General features: G+C 44.6%; 1 protein-coding gene across 2 annotated transcripts in view; it reads left to right on the top strand.

The window, feature by feature from the left end:
* Positions 1–20,391, top strand: part of LOC118364035 (mannosyl-oligosaccharide 1,2-alpha-mannosidase IA-like) — a 233,064-nt gene extending 212,673 nt beyond the window's left edge. For both annotated transcript variants that reach the window (XM_052489417.1, XM_052489418.1), the window contains exons 8-12: positions 1,740–1,855; positions 4,955–5,174; positions 8,097–8,269; positions 17,017–17,132; positions 18,605–20,391. In XM_052489417.1, the coding sequence (XP_052345377.1) occupies positions 1,740–1,855; positions 4,955–5,174; positions 8,097–8,269; positions 17,017–17,132; positions 18,605–18,749 (770 nt within the window). In that variant the 3' untranslated portion in view covers positions 18,750–20,391. The remainder of the gene's footprint in view (positions 1–1,739; positions 1,856–4,954; positions 5,175–8,096; positions 8,270–17,016; positions 17,133–18,604) is intronic.
* Positions 20,392–22,855: the final 2,464 nt, after the last annotated feature.

Here is a 22,855-nt window from a genome sequence, read left to right as displayed (position 1 = left end):
TCACACACACATCTCCCCCAGTCTCTGCTGTTCTGTTGTCAAGGACTAACAGAACGCTGTGTGATAACCGTTCACAGCGTGTAAGGGGGGTGTGTGGTGGTGGTGGGTGGGTGGGTGGGTGGGTGGGTGGGTGGGTGGGTGGGTGGGTGGGTGGGTGTGGTGGTGGTGGGTGGGTGGGTGGGTGGGTGGGTGGGTGGGTGGGTGGGTGGGTGGGTGGGTGGGTGGTGGTGGTGGGTGGGTGGGTGGGTGGGTGGTGGTGGTGGGTGGGTGGGTGGGTGGGTGGGTGGGTGGGTGTGTGGTGGTGGTGGGTGGGTGGGTGGGTGGGTGGGGTGGGGTGGGGTGGGTGGGTGGGTGGGTGGGTGGGTGGGTGGGGGTGGGTGGGTGGGGTGTGTGTGGTGGTGGTGGGTGGGTGGGTGGGTGGGTGGGTGTGGTGGTGGTGGGTGGGTGGGTGGGTGGGTGGGTGGGTGGGTGGGTGGGTGGGTGGGTGGGTGGGTGGGTGTGGTGGTGGTGGGTGGGTGGGTGGGTGGGTGGGTGTGGTGGTGGTGGGTGGGTGGGTGGGTGGGTGTGTGGTGGTGGTGGTGGGTGGGTGGGTGGTGGTGGTGGTGGTGGGTGGGTGGGTGTGGTGGTGGTGGTGGGTGGGTGGGTGGGTGGGTGGGTGGGTGTGGTGGTGGGTGGGTGGGTGGGTGGGTGGGTGGTGGTGGTGGTGGTGGGTGGGGGTGTGGTGGTGGTGGGTGGTGGGTGGGTGGGTGGGTGGGTGGGTGTGTGGTGGTGGTGGTGGTGGGTGGGGTGGGTGTGGTGGTGGTGGTGGGTGGGTGGGTGGGTGGGTGTGGTGGTGGGTGGGTGGGTGGGGGTGGGGTGGGTGGTGGTGGGTGGGTGGGTGGGTGGGTGGTGGTGGTGGGTGGGTGGGTGTGGTGGTGGTGGTGGGTGGGTGGGTGGGTGGGTGGGTGGGTGGTGGTGGTGGTGGGTGGGTGGGTGGGTGGGTGGGTGTGGTGGTGGGTGGGTGGGTGGGTGGGTGTGGTGGTGGGTGGGTGGGTGGGTGGGTGGGTGGGGTGTGGTGGTGGGTGGTGGGTGGGTGGGTGGGTGGGTGGGTGGGGGGTGGGGTGGGGTGGGTGGTGGTGGGTGGGTGGGTGGGTAAGGTGTGGGTGGGTGGGTCGGTGGGTCGGTGGGGTGTGGTGGTGGAGGTGGGTCGGTGGGGTGGGTGGGTGGGTGGGTGGGGGGTGGGTGGGTGGGGGTGGGTGTGGTGTGGTGGTGGTGGTGGGTGGGTGGGTGGGTTGGGCGGGGCGGGCGTGCGTGCGTGGATGTGTGTGTAGATGTGTGAGCGCACAAAAAAAACGTCTCCAACCCAGTATCTTATCCAGAGTTGTTAAATTAGCATGAAATTGAGTGGGAGGAAAAATAAACAACAATCACAAGTGTATTCATATCTGAAGTTGTACCAACCAATTCAAATTTTATTTCAATTAAAACCACAACAGTGTGGGTACGTGATAAAGCCAGCCATAATGACAATGTTATTTTCTGTGCTAAGGTTACTCAGAGTATGAATCCACAAGTCAGTCAGTCTGTCATAACCCACAAGAGATTCCCATGTACACTCTGATTCTATTTGACTCGTTGGTTATTGGGTTTAGTAAACCCAAGGTCGCCTGCCAGTGGAGACTACAGAATAATGTTTGTGAAAAAGACCCTCCCCTGTGTGGGAAATAACGTCCGATTTCTCTCTCTCTTTCCTCTCCCAGATCACGTTTCCATTGGCGGCCTGGGGGATAGTTTCTACGAGTATCTGATCAAATCATATCTGATGTCAGACAAGACGGACGAGGAGGCTAAGAAGATGTACTACAGTGCTCTGGAGGTAGGAGGCATCCCATAGAGCAGGTAGAGAGGGAGCTGCAGTCATGGGGCCACTCTATCTCAGCAAGCACTGTAGGGGACGGATATATGCAACACGGAAGGATATGTGGACGGAAGGAACGAAGGAAAGGAGGACTGGGGTCTGCTATCGCTGTAGTTTTAGAATTCAGCGGACTTTTACAGCATATCATAACGAGTATCGGCAACCTGGGTGGCACAAACACACACGCGACACACACGTGTGTGTGTGTGTGTGTGTGTGTGTGTGTGTGTGTGTGTGTGTGTGTGTAAGTGTGCGCACAGAGTCACAAACATACGGTCAAACGCGTACGTGAGCAAACACTCATACACGCAAGCATGCACATGTGGCACCCCTACACGCACGCACACGCTCACTCACACACCACACATACACCCTCACAAACATGGCACGACACACACAACCTCCTCCACACACATACACCTAATCCCTCAGCCATCAATTAGCACAATATCTTCTCCTTAAATACCAGTGATGCTCGTCTTTTAGGCTGATGAGACTATTTGCTCATTGGAGGGTCAAGCCAGAGGCAAATACATTAATTATAGACAATCTCTCTCCTGTGGCCTGGTATTTAACATAGTTATAGTTTTCTGGTATCACACCATAGCCACACTGTTTGTGTTTGTATAGTGCTCTCAAGCGTAGCTAGTACAGTATTCATTTGCATTAGTATTCAAATAATGGATTAGCTTTCAAATTAAGGTAGATACTAATTAATAGATACAAAGTGAACGTCCCCTTAGATGCTAATTAAGACACGGTGTGAAATGCCACACATTTCAATGAATCCCAACAACATGGTAACGGCAGACAACGCCTCATTAGAAACTTCTCACCATATCTGCCCGTAAGGAATGCAGTCATGGGAAAACATGGATTACAGTAGCATTCATATCATTATGAACACCTATTTCCATGACATAGACTGACCAGGTGAATCCAGGTGAAAGCTATGATACTTTATTGATGTCACTTGTTAAATCCGCTTCAATCAGTGTAGCTGAAGGGGAGGAGACGGGTTAAAGAAGGATGTTTAAGCCTCGAGACGATTGAGACATGGATTGTGTGTGTGTGTCATTCAGAGGGTGAATGAGCAAGACAGAAGATTTAAGGGTCTCTGAATGGGGTATGGTAGTAGGTGGCAGGAGCACCGGTTTGAGTTTGTCAAGAACTGCAATGCTGCTGGGTTGTTCATGCTCAACAGTTTCCTGTGTGTATCAAGAATGGTATCACCCGAAGTACATCCAGCCAACTTGACACATCTGTGGGAAGCAGAGTCGACGTGGGCCAGCATCCCTGTGGAACTTTTTTGACACTTTGTAGAGTCCATGCCTCGATGAATTGAGGCTGTTCTCAGGGCAAAAGGGAGTGCAACTCAATATTAGGGAGGTGTTCCTAATGTTTTATACACACAGTGTGTACTAGAAAGTTTATGTTTTAATGAGCAGTGTCATATCTGGGGGTAAGATTTCATAGAAATGCTTGCTAGGTTTTAGGATCGTCGGTTTGATTCCCGCAAGGGCCACCCATAAGAATGACAATGGAAGGGATCGATGTCTTACGCGCTAGATTAACTTGTTTCACCTATCTAGGCAGTAGATTGGCCATTTCATAAAAGTTTATGCTATGCATTGCATTCTTATATCCAAACACGTAATGAGCAAGAGAGAGAGAGAGAAAAATGAGTCATTGGATATTGATCTCCTGAGATGCCTTACTCTGTTTCCTAACTTTCCAAAGAAAGGCAAACTGGCAGGAGAGATTGCACCAGGGAGAGGAGAGAGAAACTTCAGATAAAGATTTCCTCCACCTGTTTCACACACAAAGTCTCCCTCTTCCTCTATCTCTCTCTCTGTCAGAATAGAATGTCAAGGAGGCTTGACGTCAATTTGCCACAGACCTGTCCATGTGTTATGGGGTGTAGAACTAATTCCACACATAAATGCAGACACACATACCAATATGGACATGTTGTTCACAATGGTCATGTGAATAGATAGTATGTCTACAAAACATGCATCCACAGAGCATTGTGGATAGAAGCCATACAAAAAATTGGGCACACACAAATTGAAGCAGCTGCCATTCCCAGCACTGCCATGACACCTGTGCTGTAGATAGAAATGTATTCCAGACCTTCCTATTGCTTCTCCAGTATTTCTTCTTAGATCAGACATTAAATTGAAAAACAATTGAAGTCATTTTTTCATTTTATTTTCTCAGTGTTTCCCCATGTTGGATTCTGGGTAAACTTTGAACATTGCTATACTAGAGACATGATAGATCAGAGGTAATACTATAGTATCTGAGGGATGATTGAGAATGGTTGCCACATCAGAAATGAGTGGTTATGTGTAGGAGTCAGATGGCTTTGGGAAAGTGGAAAGGGAGACGGGTGGAGATCTTGGAACCTAACAATGTCACTGAGAGAGAGAGAGAGAGAGAGGGTAATATATAACGTTTACATTATGTCAGGATATGTTATGGTTAGCCATCGGGGATCCTCTGGGAGGAGAAGAGACACAGTCTGGTATCAATCACCATGACAGCCTTGAGTTGGGGAGGAGTGAGCACTTTGGGGTAGAGGTCAGGTCAGATGAAGTGAGGAAGAACAGATATCACTAAGGTTCTGTATAGCAACAGAGATGCATTGACTGTTCAGATGTGGAGGAGGGGACTCAGCCTAGGAGGAAGGGTTAAATATCAGTGCTTGTGTGAAATGTTGTTTGTCTGAGTTACAGCTGTGTCGACCCTTTGGGAAGAATTAAACTTGGTTAAGCTTCTCTAGTGTCCGTGAGATATTTACTCTGAAAACAAGAACACCCATCTCAGTTTCAGAGTAACAGAAGCATTCAGGACCCACAGAGTTGAAAACGTACATATAGAATACTAGAAAAACAAGCCTGGATTCAATTTCTAAGGTAGAAAAGCTGTGTTCTACTGTATGTGAATGGAGGTGTTTCTGTGTGTGTGTGTGTGTGTGCTTTAGTGTGCAGACAGTTAATATAGATTTATCTGTGTGTCACCCATTTATAAATGTCAACCCCCCCCCCACAGGCTATCGAGGCTAACCTGGTGCAGAAGTCCCCTGGCGGGCTGACCTACATGGCGGAGTGGAGGGGGGGCATCCTGGACCACAAGATGGGCCACCTGGCCTGCTTCTCCGGGGGCATGGTGGTGATCGGAGCGGACGACGGCGCTCCAGAGAAGAGACAGCACTACCTGGACCTGGCTGCAGAGATTACGCACACCTGCCATGAGAGCTACAGTAGATCTGGTGAGGAGGACTGGGAAGGCATTGAGTATAGGACATCTGTGTGACCAAGGACAGGTATGAGTTGAGTATTTAAGGATATTGGATATCCAATGTCTGGATGTTGCTCTGGGTATTCAGAGCAATTGTAGCTTTTCCTGTTATCATGCAGGACATTATCAAGTCATTAAAATTCCATTGCTGTTAGACTATCTTGTTAAGTGAAGGAATATGGTGACCCCAAAAAGAAAAAAAAATAGACAGATTGAGTCATAGTATGTTTTTTATACATAGAAGGTTCTCTTTGGTAAAAGAGGTAAATTGGTCATCAAAAAGAATGGAGGATCAAGTCACTCTTCATATAATTAATTAAAATGCCTTTATTTGTATGCCATGTTCAATGGAGACAAAGATTAAAAACTCAAGTGTTTCGGCTGCATGGCCTTTGTCAGGGAGAGGTGGAGTCATATTGGACATAAAACAATCTGCAGACAATTTACATTTCATTTCCCCCTGAATAAACCAGAGAATCACTCCTAGCTGGAAGCTACACCTCAAAAGCTGGATGTAAAGGCTTAATAGGGAGCTGCAGAACCTCATGTCTCTGGTGTGAGGAATAAAAGTTATTCAAAATTATTCTTTGTCATCTTTCGGCATTTCAATGTGCACTCATGCTGTCCTACCAGACCTCTTTTAAAAGCAGTACTCCTTTGAAAGCAGTCAGTGGTGATTCAGAACGGAGAGAAATACCAAGATGTCCGTCATTTGTAGAATAAACAGAGAATGAGAGTCTGACACCACAGGCAAATGATTTGTAGTACAACTCAACCTGGAGAGGGCGGAAATCAAACAAGACCAAGATCCTCAAGTCTTGATGAGATTCCACACACACAGTAAAATCACAAGAGTTCACTTTACAGTATTTTTTGGTTGATATGGTCCCAAAACCATTTTGTGTTAAAACCATTCTGATCATGGTGTTCATATGAATGACACCAAATGGAGTAAATATCCAACTCAAAAGAGTTGCATAAATTGAACTCCAATTGCCATTTTACATTTTTACGTATTGCTTTTAATCAACTTCCTTGCCTTTTTACATTTTTACGTATTGCTTTTAATCAACTTCCTTGCCTTTTTACATTTTTACGTATTGCTTTTAATCAACTTCCTTGCCTTTTTACATTTTTACGTATTGCTTTTAATCAACTTCCTTGCCATTGTTTGGGGCCCTGACACTTCACGGAAATATATTCTACGGAATCAATTTTGAGTGTTTCCACCACAGGGTGAGCAGACTGGATTCACCCTGAAAATACAGCTAATGTGCCTCATCGCATAACAGGTTTCTCGATATACTTAGAAGACGTTTGATCTCCCCACCCAAAAGGCGCCGACCTCCTTTTTATTGCCATCCTCTGCTTTTTATTTTTTTCATTTTTCATTCTTCTTTTTTTCCCTTCTCATTAGAGGGCTACTCAATATTTCACTTCAGAGCCTCTTAGCTTCTGTTGGATTGGATGCCTTTGGAGTGAGAAAGGAGGTTAAAAGGGTTTCTCCTTCTGCCGCTCCTCTCTGAGTCTGGATCTGTGCCATCAACACAACAGGGCCGGCTGGCCCCCGTCTTCTAGCCAAGACAAGGCAGGCCAGGCAGCATTGGGGCTATCGATTCAGACATGAGAGAAAATGTCTGAAAGTTTTCCATCATTGGCTAATGTGCCTCGCTGTTGGGGAGGAGATGAAGGTTGGATCGGAGTTGATGTATAGAAACATAAAACAGTCAATAGTTCAAAAGACAGATGGGCTCTCTGTTCTCAAAAAGAAGAAAGAAAGTTGGAGTCGGTCGTGTGTGCTGGAATAGAAAGGAGATGATGTCAAGGGGGGAAATGCCACCACTGCCATTGCTGCTCTCATTCCTCTCCTGCCAAGATGGGATGTTGTGACTACAGTGAGAAAGTCGAAAAAATGGATGTAGAAACTAAGGATTGCCCCTTTAACAGGCAAGTGACCTTCATACGGCAGAACTATGTCCCCATTTGAACGTGATCCATCGTCCTGTCAGAACTTTCTTTTTATTCTGTCCCGCAAAATGGTCACTTCGAATTCCACCAGTGGAAGTTTTGCTACTGCAACATGTAAACACCATCTTTTCGCATGTGAGGGGAATAACATTATTTCAACCCCACGTGTGAACTTGCAATTCCACATGTGAAATATAACTGCATATCCGATATTCGCAAACTGCAATTCACATGCAAGGTGAAAGCATGTTATTCTCCTCATGTGAAAAGATGGTGTTAACATGTGAAATATAATTTCACGTGAACTTTAAGCTTAACATGTGCGTGTGATTTCACATGTGAAAATGCGAATGTGACACGTTTTTTTTTGGGGACCTGGCAAATATCCCACTAGGGTTTGGGGAGAAAACACAATATTTAAAACGTGCGTCATGTAACATACGTGGTAATACACACACATCCTGATTGTGGTTCAAAATGTGAAATGTTGCCATGCCAATGGTCTTACCCTGAATTTACCCAGAATAGCAACCATTGTGCTACTGTAGATGGGAATCCTGTTCACATGCTATCGCTATGACCTTCCAGAGTGGCAGCCGGCTAACAGAGAGAGAATGTGTAGACCATCTGGATTACAAGACCAACTGGGGAACAGGTCTTTATTGTGGAGCTCATTTTCCATGACTTTTTCGAGCATAATGTTGGATTCGTGACTGTGTGCCAGGGATATATAGTTTATAATGCGTTGCTAATTCACCCACAGCTATATTGTTCGTTTACATTTTTTTTCAGTACCTCAGAAGACTGATTGAACAAACGATTAACTTAAATATAAATTGACTCAAATAAAATTCCTCATCTCTCATGTTTTTTTTAAGTACATCATTTAATCTGTTCACTCTGTGTCTCTCTAATCTCCCTTTAGCTACGAAATTAGGGCCCGAGGCATTCCGATTCGACGGTGGGGCAGAAGCCACGGCGACCAGACTGAGTGACAGATACTACATCCTGCGGCCGGAGGTCATCGAGAGCTACATGTACATGTGGAGGTTGACCCATGACCCCAAGTACCGCGAGTGGGGCTGGGAGGCAGTGGAGGTGAGTCACGCAGACGTTAACGTTGCACGGTCTTCATGCTGCAGCCATAATGTCACTAAAGTAATGACTTGTAACTCCGGTACTTTATCTCCAAAATATCTTCTGGTTATATTTGTTACGTTTTGTTGAGCAATGAGTTTAAACTGAGTGGAGATCTGGTGCTTATCATTAACTTCTTGCGTCGAGCCATCCCGGATCCGGGATCGTGAATACAGCCTCAAGCTCATTACCATAACGCAACATTAACTATTCATGAAAATCGCAAATGAAATTAAATTAATCTATTTGCTCTCAAGCTTAGCCTTTTGTTAACAACACTGTCATCTCAGATTTTCAAAATATGTTTCTCAACCATAGCAAACTAGCATTTAGCATTTAGCGTTAGCATTTAGCATTTAGCGTTAGCATTAGCAGGCAACATTTTCACAAAAAACAGCAAAAACATTCAATAAATAATTTACCTTTGAAGAACTTCGGATGTTTTCAATGAGGAGACTCTCAGTTAGATAGCAAATGTTCAGTTTTCCTGAAAGATTAGTTGTGCGGGAGAAATCGGTCCGTTTTCTGCGTCATGTTTGGCTACCAAAAAAAACGAAAATTCATTCATCCAAACGCCAAACTTTCTTCCACATTAACTTCATAATATCGACTGAAACATGGTAAACGTTGTTTAGAATCAATCCTCAAGGTGTTTTTCACATATTTCTTCATGATATATCATTCCTGGAAGTCTCCTCTCTGTCTTAATCACATGGATGAATGCGAGCAGCTTGGAGATTACGCAACAATTTCAACAAAGGACACTGGGCGGACCCCTGGTAAATGTAGTCTCTTATGGCCAATCTTCCAATGATATGCCTACAAATACGTCACAATGCTGCAGACAACTTGGAGAAACGATAGAAAGGGCAGGCTAATTCGTGGCGCTTTCACAGCCATATAAGGAGACAATGGAAAACAGAGCCTCAAAAATCCTGCTCATTTCCTGTTTGAGGTTGCATCTTGGTTTCGCCTGTAAGATCAGTTCTGGGGCACCCACAGATAATATCTTTGCAGTTTTGAAAACGTCAGAGTGTTTTCTTTCCAAAGCTGGCAATTATATGCATAGTCGAGCATCTTTTTGTGACAAAATATTGCGCTTAAAACGGGCACGTTTTTTTTATCCAAAAATGTGCATTTAACAAGGATGTTTAAAAGAACAATAAAACAGTGATTCTAGAATGTGTTCTTGAAATATGATTTAAAAACACATTCAGATGTTGGATCGTAACGCTATCACTCTTGTGGCAGAGAATGTTCCTGCTGCATCAGGAAATTCAAAAACGAGTCCCTGAAAAATAGCAGCTGTCCTTTCTCCATGTGGGGGGCAGTCGAGTCATTTGGACCAGGGCTTGCTATCAAAATAATGTTCTCTCTCGCTCGCTAAAAATGCTAGGCCTAGGTCCTATTACTGCAACATTCAAATGTACAAAAATGTATCTGAAATGCAGCCATACACATCAACTGTCGTTTTATAATTTTATATAGCTTAATAACACAAGATAAATATTGGTCTACACTAGGTTACATCATACAAGTTTCAAGTGGATCCAAAGGTAAAAATGTAGTTCAGTCGTGGCCTGTGGTGGTCTAGCTGCTAGGGCTACCTTCTACCACGTCTTTCTGGCACAAATACAGTTGAAGTCTGACTTTTACATACACCTTTAGACATATACATTTAAACTCAGTTTTGCACAATTCCTGACATTTAATCCCAGTAAAAAGTCCCTGTCTTAGGTCAGTTAGGATCACCACTTTGTTTTAAGAATGTGAAATGTAAGAATAAAATTAGAAAGAATGATTGATTTCAGCTATTATTTATTTCATCACATTCCCAGTGGATCTGAAGTTTACATACACTCAATTAGTATTTGGTAGCATTGCCAACAAATTGTTTAACTTGGGTCAAACATTTTCAGTAGCCTTCCACAAGCTTCCCACAATAAGTTGGGTGAATTTTGGCCCATTCCTCCTGACAGAGCTGGTGTAATTGAGTCAGGTTTGTAGGCCACCTTGCTCAGAATTGCTTTTTCAGTTCTGCCCACATATTGTCCATAAGATTGAGGTCAGGGCTTTGTGATGGCAACTCCAATACCTTGACTTTGTTGTCCTTCAGCCATTTTGCCACAACTTTTGAAGTATGCTTGGGGTCATTGTCCATTTGGAAGACCCATTTGCGACCAATCTTTAACTCCCTGACTGATGTCTTGAGATGTTGCTTCAATATATCCACATAATTTTCCTTCTCATGATGCCATCTATTTTGTGAAGTGCACCAGTCCCTCCTGCAGCAAAGCACCCCCACAACATGATGCTGCCACCCCGTGCTTCACGGTTGGGATGGTGTTCTTCAGCTTGCAAGCCTCCCCCATTTTGCTCCAAACAAAACAATGGTCATTATGGCCAACCAGTTCTATTTTTGTTTCATCAGACCAGAGGACATTTCTCCAAAAAGTACAATCTTTGTCCCCATGTGCAGTTGCAAACCATAGTCTGGCTTTTTTATGGCGGTTTTGGAGCAGTAGCTTCTTCCTTGCTGAGCGGCCTTTCAGGTTATGTCGATATAGGACTCGTTTTACTGTGGATATAGATACTTTTGTACCTGTTTCCTCCAGCATCTTCACATTGTCCTTTGCTGTTGTTCTGGGATTGATTTGCACTTTTCGCACCAAAGTACGTTCATCTCTAGGAGACAGAACGCGTCTCCTTCCTGAGCAGTATGACGGCTACGTGGTCCCATGGTGTTTATATTTGCGTATTATTGTTTGTACAGATGAACGTGGTACCTTCAGGTGTTTGGAAATTGCTCCCAAGGATGAACCAGACTTGTGGAGGTCTAAAGTTTTCCTTCTGTGGTCTTGGCTGATTTTTTATTTTTTTTCCCCCAAGATGTCAAGCAAAGAGGCACTGAGTTTGAAGGTAGGCCTTGAAATACATTCACAGGTACACCTCCAATTGACTCAAATGATGTCAATTAGCCTATCAGAAGCTTCTAAAGACATGACATAATTTTCTGGAATTCTCCAAGTTGTTTAAAGAGACAGTCAACATCGTGTATGTAAACTTCTGACCCACTGGAATTGTGATGCAGTGAATTATAAGTGAAATAATCTGTCTGTAAACAATTGTTGGAGAAATGACTTGTTTCATGCACAAAGTAGATAGTTTGGGCAAAAACAAACTATAGTTTGTTAACAAGGAATTTGTGGAGTGGTTGAATAACGAGTTTTAATGACTCCAACCTAAGTGTATGTGAACTTCTGACTTCAACTGTAAATCAATCTCCCGATTGACTTGATTTATTTACACATTTCAAATATTATTCCAGGGATATTCTACCCCTGATCTTGATAAGAAATGACCAGACACTTTAGGAGAACATAAATAGGAAACAAATAAAATAATAACAATAGGTTACACCAACAGTTTCCATTCATACAGTGTTGGGTAATTGCCATAGTAGAATTTTGATGGTAAATGATTCAATCGTTTATTTCGATTGCACAGAATGTTTGTCAAATAGATAAATCGCCCTTCTGTTCAAAAAGGACTAAGTTGTTCTGATTACAGTACCAACCGTGTGTGTTGAATTTAGTCAATCACTGAACTGACCAACTGAGCTAATTGATCAGTTCAGTGATTGACTAAATTCAACACACCTGGTCTTCCAGGTCGGTTAAATAAAAAAAACAGCATACACCTCGGCTCTCCAGGAATAGGGTTGCCTACCCCAAACTGTTAACCTTCGAGTTGTTTCGGTTTTAACCCTGTAACCCAGGGGTGTCCAACTCATTCCATGGAGGGCCTAGTGTCTGCAGGTTTGAGTTTTTTACTTTCAATTAAGCCCTAGACAACCAGGTGTGGGGAGTTCCTTACTAATTAGTGACCTTAATTCATCAATCAAGTACAAGTGAGGAGTGAAAACCCATAGACACTCGGCCCTCCGTGGAATGAGTTTGACACCTGTGCTGTAACCCTGTGCAATTCATCCTGTAAATGTACAGAATTAATGCTTCAAAAAAATACATTCATCCATGAGTCAAAGGGTAGTGGGCCGGATTCAAAGCCATGCCGACTCTGGCATACAGTGGGGCAAAAAAGTATTTAGTCAGCCACCAATTGTGCAAGTTCTCCCACTTAAAAAGATGAGAGAGGCCTGTAATTTTCATCATATGGACACTTCAACTATTAAAATCACATTGTAGGATTTTTAATGAATACTTTTTTTGCCCCACTGTATGTGTGCCGGGGTTAGTGGCTGTAGGACCACATAGGCACTGAGAAAACCATTAATTTATTATACCTGTTGCTTGCCTTCAACATATAATAAAACAATCAATTTTCTTTTTTAACTGATTATCCTCCTGGGACAAAAGGGGTCAAATTAAGATCTAACATCTGTACTGGTCTCTATCCATACATATTCTCTCGAGGAACTAATGTACAGTACATATAATTGAACACGGTCAAGGCACTGCGATGCTACATCTGACAAGGCAGTGTGAGGGCAGAACTAGCCAGGCCGGTTAGCATATTATTACCCCTTGACAAAGGCAGACTAATGCACCATAATTAACACAGACCCCCGTTCTTGCTGTTGGATCTGCACGAGAAGAAGCAAAGTGTGGGTTTTTGCCGACCTTTGTGCCCCATGATTAATGCATGTGTCAACCCTGTCAGTCTGATCACACAGGATGAATGCTACATCTATCATCCCAACCCCCGTTACCATGGCAAATGTGTCCTTTCTACAGCCACATTATTAGCTCTGCCCCCATTTACCACCTCGACCCCAACCTCTTGTATAAGGTGCCCCAGACAAGACCTTAATACAAGTAGGCTTTGGTGTCGTATGAGGTGAATGTGCTGGCGCCGACAGAGATGGCAGCCTCGCTTCGCATTCCTAGGAAACTATGCAGTTTTTATTTTTTTTACGTGTTATTTCTTACATTAGTACCCCAGGTCATCTTAGGTTTCATTACATACAGTCGAGAAGAACTACTGAATATAAGATCAGCGTCAACTCACCATCAGTACGACCAAGAATATGTTTTCCGCGACGCGGATCCTGTGTTCTGCCTTACAAACAGGACAACGGAATTGATCGCATGCAGCGACCCAAGAAAACGACTCCGAAAAAGAGGGAAACGAGGCGGTCTTCTGGTCAGACTCCGAAAAAGGGCACATCGCGCACCACTCCCCAGCATTCTTCTTGCCAATGTCCAGTCTCTTGACAACAAGGTTGACGAAAATCCGAGCAGGGGTGGCATTCCAGAGGGACATCAGAGACTGCAACGTTCTCTGCTTCACGGAAACATGGCTCACTGGAGAGACGCTATCCGATGCGGTGCAGCCAACGGGTTTCTCCACGCATCGCGCGGACAGAAACAAACATCTTTCTGGTAAGAAAAGTGGCGGGGGCGTATGCCTCATGACTAACGAGACATGGTGTGATGAAGGAAACATACAGGAACTCAAATCCTTCTGTTCACCTGATTTAGAATTCCTCACAATCAAATGTAGACCGCATTATCTTCCAAGAGAATTCTCTTCGATTATAATCACAGCCGTATATATCCCCCCCCCCAAGCAGACACATCGATGGCTCTGAACGAACTTTATTTAACTCTTTGCAAACTGGAAACCATTTATCCGGAGGCTGCATTCATTGTAGCTGGGGATTTTAACAAAGCTAATCTGAAAACAAGACTCCCTAAATTTTATCAGCATATCGATTGCGCAACCAGGGGTGGTAAAACCTTGGATCATTGTTACTCTAACTTCCGCGACGCATATAAGGCCCTGCCCCGCCCCCCTTTCGGAAAAGCTGACCACGACTCCATTTTGCTGATCCCTGCCTACAGGCAGAAACTAAAACAAGAGGCTCCCACGCTGAGGTCTGTCCAACGCTGGTCAGACCAAGCTGACTCCACACTCCAAGACTGCTTCCATCACGTGGACTGGGACATGTTTCGTATTGTGTCAGATGAAAATATTGACGAATACGCTGATTCGGTGTGCGAGTTCATTAGAACGTGCGTCGAAGATGTCGTTCCCATAGCAACGATAAAAACATTCCCTAACCAGAAACCGTGGATTGATGGCAGCATTCGCGTGAAACTGAAAGCGCGAACCACTGCCTTTAATCAGGGCAAGGTGTCTGGTAACATGTCTGAATATAAACAATGCAGTTATTCCCTCCGCAAGGCTATTAAACAAGCTAAGCGTCAGTACAGAGACAAAGTGGAATCTCAATTCAATGGCTCAGACACAAGAGGCATGTGGCAGGGTCTACAGTCAATCACGGACTACAAGAAGAAACCCAGCCCAGTCACGGACCAGGATGTCTTGCTCCCAGGCAGACTAAATAACTTTTTTGCCCGCTTTGAGGACAATACAGTGCCACTGACACGGCCTGCAACGAAAACATGCGGTCTCTCCTTCACTGCAGCCGAGGTGAGTAAGACATTTAAACGTGTTAACCCTCGCAAGGCTGCAGGCCCAGACGGCATCCCCAGCCGCGCCCTCAGAGCATGCGCAGACCAGCTGGCCGGTGTGTTTACGGACATATTCAATCAATCCCTATACCAGTCTGCTGTTCACACATGCTTCAAGAGGGCCACCATTGTTCCTGTTCCCAAGAAAGCTAAGGTAACTGAGCTAAACGACTACCGCCCCGTAGCACTCACTTCCGTCATCATGAAGTGCTTTGAGAGACTAGTCAAGGACCATATCACCTCCACCCTACCTGACACCACCCTAGACCCACTCCAATTTGCTTACCGCCCAAATAGGTCCACAGATGATGCAATCTCAACCACACTGCACACTACCCTAACCCACCTGGACAAGAGGAATACCTATGTGAGAATGCTGTTCATCGACTACAGCTCGGTACCCTCCAAGCTCGTCATCAAGCTCGAGACCCTGGGTCTCGACCCCGCCCTGTGCAACTGGGTACTGGACTTCCTGACGGGCCGCCCCCAGGTGGTGAGGGTAGGCAACAACATCTCCTCCCCGCTGATCCTCAACACGGGGGCCCCACAAGGGTGCGTTCTGTGCCCTCTCCTGTACTCCCTGTTCACCCACGACTGCGTGGCCACGCACGCCTCCAACTCAATCATCAAGTTTGCGGACGACACAACAGTGGTAGGCTTGATTACCAACAACGACGAGACGGCCTACAGGGAGGAGGTGAGGGCCCTCGGAGTGTGGTGTCAGGAAAATAACCTCACACTCAACGTCAACAAAACTAAGGAGATGATTGTGGACTTCAGGAAACAGCAGAGGGAACACCCCCTATCCACATCGATGGAACAGTAGTGGAGAGGGTAGCAAGTTTTAAGTTCCTCGGCATACACATCACAGACAAACTGAATTGGTCCACTCACACTGACAGCGTCGTGAAGAAGGCGCAGCAGCGCCTCTTCAACCTCAGGAGGCTGAAGAAATTCGGCTTGTCACCAAAAGCACTCACAAACTTCTACAGATGCACAATCGAGAGCATCCTGGCGGGCTGTATCACCGCCTGGTACGGCAACTGCTCCGCCCTCAACCGTAAGGCTCTCCAGAGGGTAGTGAGGTCTGCACAACGCATCACCGGGGCAAACTACCTGCCCTCCAGGACACCTACACCACCCGATGTTACAGGAAGGCCATAAAGATCATCAAGGACATCAACCACCCGAACCACTGCCTGTTCACCCCGCTATCATCCAGAAGGCGAGGTCAGTACAGGTGCATCAAAGCTGGGACCGAGAGACTGAAAAACAGCTTCTATCTCAAGGCCATCAGACTGTTAAACAGCCACCACTAACATTGAGTGGCTGCTGCCAACACACTGTCATTGACACTGACCCAACTCCAGCCACTTTAATAATGGGAATTGATGGGAAATGATGTAAATATATCACTAGCCACTTTAAACAATGCTACCTTATATAATGTTACTTACCCTACATTATTCATCTCATATGCATACGTATATACTGTACTCTACATCATCGACTGCATCCTTATGTAATACATGTATCACTAGCCACTTTAACTATGCCACTTTGTTTACTTTGTCTACATACTCATCTCATATGTATATACTGTACTCGATACCATCTACTGTATGCTGCTCTGTACCATCACTCATTCATATATCCTTATGTACATATTCTTTATCCCCTTCACTGTGTATAAGACAGTCGTTTTGGAATTGTTAGTTAGATTACTTGTTGGTTATCACTGCATTGTCGGAACTAGAAGCACAAGCATTTCGCTACACTCGCATTAACATCTGCTAACCATGTGTATGTGACAAATAACATTTGATTTGATTTGATTTGCTGTGAGGTAAAAGAGGGTGTTTGAGGACATGGTACTAGGTTGACGCATCACTCTCTGGTTCTCCATAAACAACCCATGTTCCCTTATTAGGGCCCGGCGACGCTACGTCTGACAAGGCTGACGTGAGGGCAGAACTAGCCAGGGTGATTAGCACATGACCACCCCCTTGACAAACGCTCCCTTATTCGAGGTTGCCCAACTCCAGCACTTGAGAGCTGCAGTCCTACTACTGAAGCTTGATTTGATATGAATTGCAGTCATTACGTCGATAGGTAGGATGCTGTCTGTGCCCATTGGCTGACTACTGTTATAATACGTCCATTTTGACATGAACATCCCTCCTGCACTCTTCTTTCTATTCTCCTCCCCAGGCTCTGGAGCAGCACTGCAGAGTCGAAGCTGGTTTCTCTGGGATCCGAGACGTGTACGCCCAGACAGTCAGCCACGATAACATGCAACAAAGCTTTTTCCTCTCCGAGACACTCAAGTAAGTGTAACACGGCCAGTCAATGTCCCCCCTACTGAGAATATACCAGCAAACACTTTGCTTTTTAGACGGCTACAGAGCTTATTCCGCTAAGTGTACAGGGCATGTACAGTTTCTGAGAAGTAGTATGAAGTAAATGGCATATACAGTTTAAAACCCCCTACGGTCAATCGAATTAGCATAATATAAAAATCCCCAGTTTATGCTAGAGATTTCATTTTGCATGGGCTGCGTCTCAACCCACCGATGTCGCCCTTCCGCATCTGCGGTGAAAGGTGGCAAAGCTAGAGAGGGGTTTGTCGGACGAGACATCCCCTAAAATCTGTTTTCTCACGAAAATGCCTGTAGTAGTTTGACCCCTCTATGGAAAGATGAGACTCTCACAAACATGTACATGTCGGTTGTTTCGCTCTGGGACGCCCACAAGCCTCACAAGAAAATAACAAAGAAAATAATTCCTAATCTTTCGTATATCTCTCAGATATAGGACAGATATATGGGGGGGGGACTATCTGTCTGTTTGACCATGTATGAAGCTGTTATTCAATGCATTTCTATGGGCTAATAGCAAGGACAAATTCAATGTTTCATAAATTAATTGTTACCTTAAAGTAAAATAATTGATACCTTAAAGGATCCTAAAACTTAAAATCAAATAGATAAATGATCCTTGCTATGACCATCTTAAAACAATTCCATACGTTAGCTTAGTAGAACCCCCCATCCCTCGGGCTTAGACTCTATAGGGTCTTAATGCATGATTCATTTTTTTCTCATTAGCTTTGGTATACACTTTCCGTCCCTATCGACGTTCCTGTCCATCGTTCCTGTCCACTCACATTAGTCTTAAGATATTCACACAATATTTTGAGTGCACTCAAGCACAGTATCTTCATTTCGACATTTACAGACAAACCCTTTCAATGGTGTTTTTTTTTTTAATCACGAAAAGGAAAAGAAATTGGGGAATTCCCATTCTGATTCAGCTGAAAGACTCCATCTTGCCCCCCTCTCAGACTCCGAGTTTGCACTGGGCTGGTTAGGTGATGTGGACAATCCACATTGTGATGATGTATCAGACCTAATAGAGCCATGAGGGCCGTCTGGGCCCCCTTAGATAAAGAACCCTTAAAAACGTTGGGGGAATGAAGCACACGCTTCTTTATATAAAGGACACGCGTCACCTTGCGGTTGTTCATCATTCATTGTATTCGTCAATAATTCATTCAGTAGTCGTGACACATGACTAAAGAGACTTGTTTTACGAAAGCAAAGAATGTCATGTCATTACATCAGTAGTTCATCTATCATTGCCCAACCATGATTCAAACATGTTTTATTGGCTCATACAATAGCATTATAGACATTATGTATTTGTTTAGATACCCGTAGTCTAGGAGAAAACTAGCCAGGGAATCATTTATTCTAGCCGTTCGTTTCCCCCAGACACTGACGCTGTTTGTCCCTCTCAGGTATCTATACCTGCTCTTCTCTGACGATGACCTGCTTCCTCTGGAGGACTGGGTGTTCAACACGGAAGCTCACCCCCTGCCCGTCGTCCGCAAGAGCTGCCTACAGGGGGAGGGAGGGACACACGACAAGACAACCTCGGAGTAGCAGCCTGCTGTACAACCACTGCACAACTCACCTGCATACAGACACAGAGTAACACGTATTCCTACATCACATGCATACAAACGCACACACATAGACACACACATGACAACATTACACACCGCTAACACCACCACAACAAAATGCAGGGCCAGCGTCCCTTGGGCCCTGTCACAGACTTTTAATTCCTTTCCAGTAAAGGATCTTGTCGTATACGCTGTGATTGTATATCCTTGAGCCGGGCCGGGACTACTTCCTGCCGGCATTACTTTCTGTGGACAATCAAGACGAACATGATTTTCATGAAAAGAGCACCTTTTTTTCTTTCCTTCTTTCCTCTGTGAGGAAACCAAGAGTATCTTGCAGACCCAAATGTAATGGGAGGAGTGCTGTGTTATGGGCCATGTTGTGAGAGAGAGAGAGAAAACCACTGAGCTTTTTCTTTAATCGATTGCGGTGAAAAACAGAATCAGTGATTTCACTTGATCTTGGCATTGCTTTTTTTTCTGTCTTTTTTCTCTGTCTCTTTGACCAAAGTTGTTTGTTCTTTTGTTCACCCTCTCATAGTTCCCTAGACATATTATTTTGTGGTGAGATTTGACCAATAGTAAGATGACGGACTAATATGGAGTGTTGAATGGTGTTGAATATTAAAATGTATAGACAATTGTGAAATGTAATAACTCAAAATCCACCTTAGATGATTGGTTTATTCAGAGTTTCTTTGCAGAAACAGGTTAAATGAATAATAACAGGCATGGGAACAATTGAAAACGGAAGAGGTTGTTGGAGAGAGGGAGTGTCTCACATTTTTCTTTATCATTTGTTTTGAGTACAATACTGGTGACATATTTTCATAAGGCCAAGTCTGTGTTGAATCCTCCTCACCGCCTTTCAGAGCGTAACTTCACATTGTGTGAGTCCTGTTATTGTAACACTGTAACACAAGTTACTGTAGCACTGTAGAACGGATGTCAGTCCTGTGACTGTAATACTCTACAACGAGTGTCAGTCCTGTGACCAACATCGTAACACAAGTGTCAGTCATATTACTGCAACACTATAGAACTAGTGTCAGTCCTGTGACTAAGACACAAGTCTCAATCCTGTTACTGTAACACAAGCAGTCACAACCACCCAAGAGGCAATATCACCACAGCTAGTCCTAGTTGCCTAGTATGACTGGGCTCAAATATGCTTGCCAAAGTTAACAGCCCTCATCGAGAGCTTCAGCTCTCTCAAATCCACAGTGGGGAAAGTTAGGCTTGAGGTTAAGGGTTTGCTCAAATGTACACCGTTGAGGGGAATGTGAATGGCGCTTTCCCATTTCATCCTTATTCCTATCATCACTGCTGTCCAATACAGTTGTGGAGAGAATGTGCTGTACATACCTGGATGAATGTAATGGACCCCTGTATTAGCTTATCTTCAGTTTATTTTGTGATTTATTTCACTTAATTCAATTATTATTTTCATTTCTTTTTAATTTGCTTCCCTCAGGTGTTTCTGTAAAAGAGGAAAAATGTTTGACTTTAATTATAGTTCTGGTTGATATTAATTATTGTTATTACTTATCTTTCATTGTTGAATATTTTCAAATACTGATAAAAGACCTGTGCAACTTTGTACATTTAAAGCAACTTCATTCGCTTTGTCTGGACTTTTTGTTGTTGTCTGTCCCTAATATTACTGCTTATGGTTATTACTCTATGGACTGTAAAATCTGTTTGACCTCACCTTCCAACACATTGACTAAGTGTATTTCCAGAATACACAACTGTCAACTTAACCTATTGATGTGGAAGACCTAAGAGCTTCGCCATACTTCACATATGAAACCTCATCACGTATCTTTACCACCAATGCTGAAAATCTGCAAAGCTCCTAAGCTCTGCTTTCTGTAGCTTTGTGCTCCAGGTCTACCAATACAATGTTTCCTATACCTTAGCAACCAAGACTGTCAATATCAGACAAGATCACTCTCCATGACATCAAGGTTCAAATATTTACATTGCTCTTGGCTCTTGTTCACGTTGTAGTTCAGGGCCCAGATTCACAAAACTCCATTAGAAGCTTTTCATGTTTTTGTGTAAGAAGTGGTTTGTGAATCTGGGCCCAGGTACACTAAACACTGGGGAGTGCGTGTTTAGTTGAGTGAAGCCAGTGGGTGTTTGGTTAAGTGAAGCCAGAAGGTATAGTGTGAAAGAGTGAGCCGAACATAGAAGGGCACACCAGCTAAGCCTTCAAACAGTCTGTACATTGAGTACAACTCATGTGAAGGTAGTTCTTTGCATAACATCTAGACATACTTTATGCCATCTGTGTCTCAACAACTCAACTTATTCAATATCATAAATGCATAGTTTTGCGCGGTGTTGGGGAGTAATGAACTACATGTAAACGTCCCTTTTTCAGGACCCTGTCTTTCAAAGATAATATGTAAATATCCAAATAACTTCACAGATCCTCATTGTAAAGGGTTTAAACACTGTTTCCCATGCTTGTTCAATGAACCATAAACAATGAATGAACATGCACCTGTGGAACGGTCTTTAAGACACTAACAGCTTACAGACGGTAGGCAATTAAGGTCACAGTTATGAAAACTTAGGACACTAAAGAGGCCTTTCTACTGACTCTGAAAAACACCAAAAGGAAGATGCCCAGGGTCCCTGCTCATCTGCGTAAACGTGCCTTAGGCATGCTGCAAGGAGGCACGAGGACTGCAGATGTGGCCAGGGCAAAAAATTACAATGCCCGTACTGTGAGACGCCTTAGACAGCGCTACAGGGAGACAGGATGGATAGCTGATCATCCTCACAGTGGCAGACCACATGTAACAACACCTTCACATGATCAGTATATCCGAACATCACACCTGCGGGACAGGTAGAGGATGGCAACAACAACTGTCCGAGTTACACCAGGAACGCACAATCCCTCCATCAGTGCTCAGACTGTCCGCAATAGGCTGAAAGAGGCTGGACTGAGGGCTTGTAGGCCTGTTGGAAGGCATGTCCTCACCAGACATGACAGACAACAGCGTCACCTATGGGCACAAACCCACTGTCGCTGAACCAGACAGGACTTGTGCTCTTCACTGACGAGTTGCGGTTTTGTCTCACCAGGGGTGATGGTCGGATTCGTGTTTATCGTCAAAGAAATGAGCGTTACACCGAGGCCTGTACTCTGCAGCGGGATTGATTTGGAGGTGGAGGGTCTTTCATGGTCTGGGGCGGTGTGTCACAGCATCATCGGACTGAGCTTGTTGTCTTGCAGGCAATGTCAACGATTTACGTTACAGGAAAGACATCCTCCTCCCTCATGTGGCACCCTTCCTGCAGGCTCATCCTGACGTGACCCTCCAGCATGACAATGCCACCAGCCATACTGCTCGTTCTGTGTGTGATTTCCTGCAAGACAGGAATGTCAGTGTTCTGCCAGGGAAGAGCCCGGATCTCAATCCCATTGAGCACGTCTGGGACCTGTTGGATCGGAGGGTGAAGGCTAGGGCCATTCCCCCCAGAAATGACCGGGAACTTGCAGGTGCCTTGGTGGAAGAGTGGGGTAACATCTCACAGCAAGAACTGGCAAATCTGGTGCAGTCCATGAGGAGGAGATGCACTGCAGTACTTAATGCAGCTGGTGGCCACACCAGATACTGACTGTTACTTTTGTTGTTGAATCTTGCTATGTTCAGTTCAACTAGTAATTTAACTACATTTTGCAATAGCTTAGTGGTAGATTAACTCATTGCAAATCTAGGTAGTGTTTTCAGCAGTTAACTTTTTTACCATTTAGTGGTGTAGCTAACTACTGGAACTACACATTAGACCTGGCTTATTTTCACTTATTTTCAAACAGTTTTTGTGTTTAATAGGCTAAATTACACATTCCGTTATCATTTAACCCCAAAGTGATCGGTTCTTGCCATTCGTTGTCTATGACATTTCAGATTGACATATGATAATTTATCATAAAATAGTTTGCATGTAGTGAACTACTCTTTCAAAGTAACTTTAATTGAGTAAACTGTATGTTCTTCAGGGTAGCTTGAGTGTAGCTTAACTTCTTCCAGTGCGAAGTAATTGATATCTTGGTAAACTATA

The sequence above is a fragment of the Oncorhynchus keta genome, chromosome 31 (genome assembly GCF_023373465.1).
Source record: "Oncorhynchus keta strain PuntledgeMale-10-30-2019 chromosome 31, Oket_V2, whole genome shotgun sequence".
Taxonomy (NCBI): domain Eukaryota; kingdom Metazoa; phylum Chordata; class Actinopteri; order Salmoniformes; family Salmonidae; genus Oncorhynchus; species Oncorhynchus keta.
The sequence above is the reverse complement of the archived record's forward strand: the minus strand, read 5'-3'. Positions and strand labels throughout refer to the sequence as shown.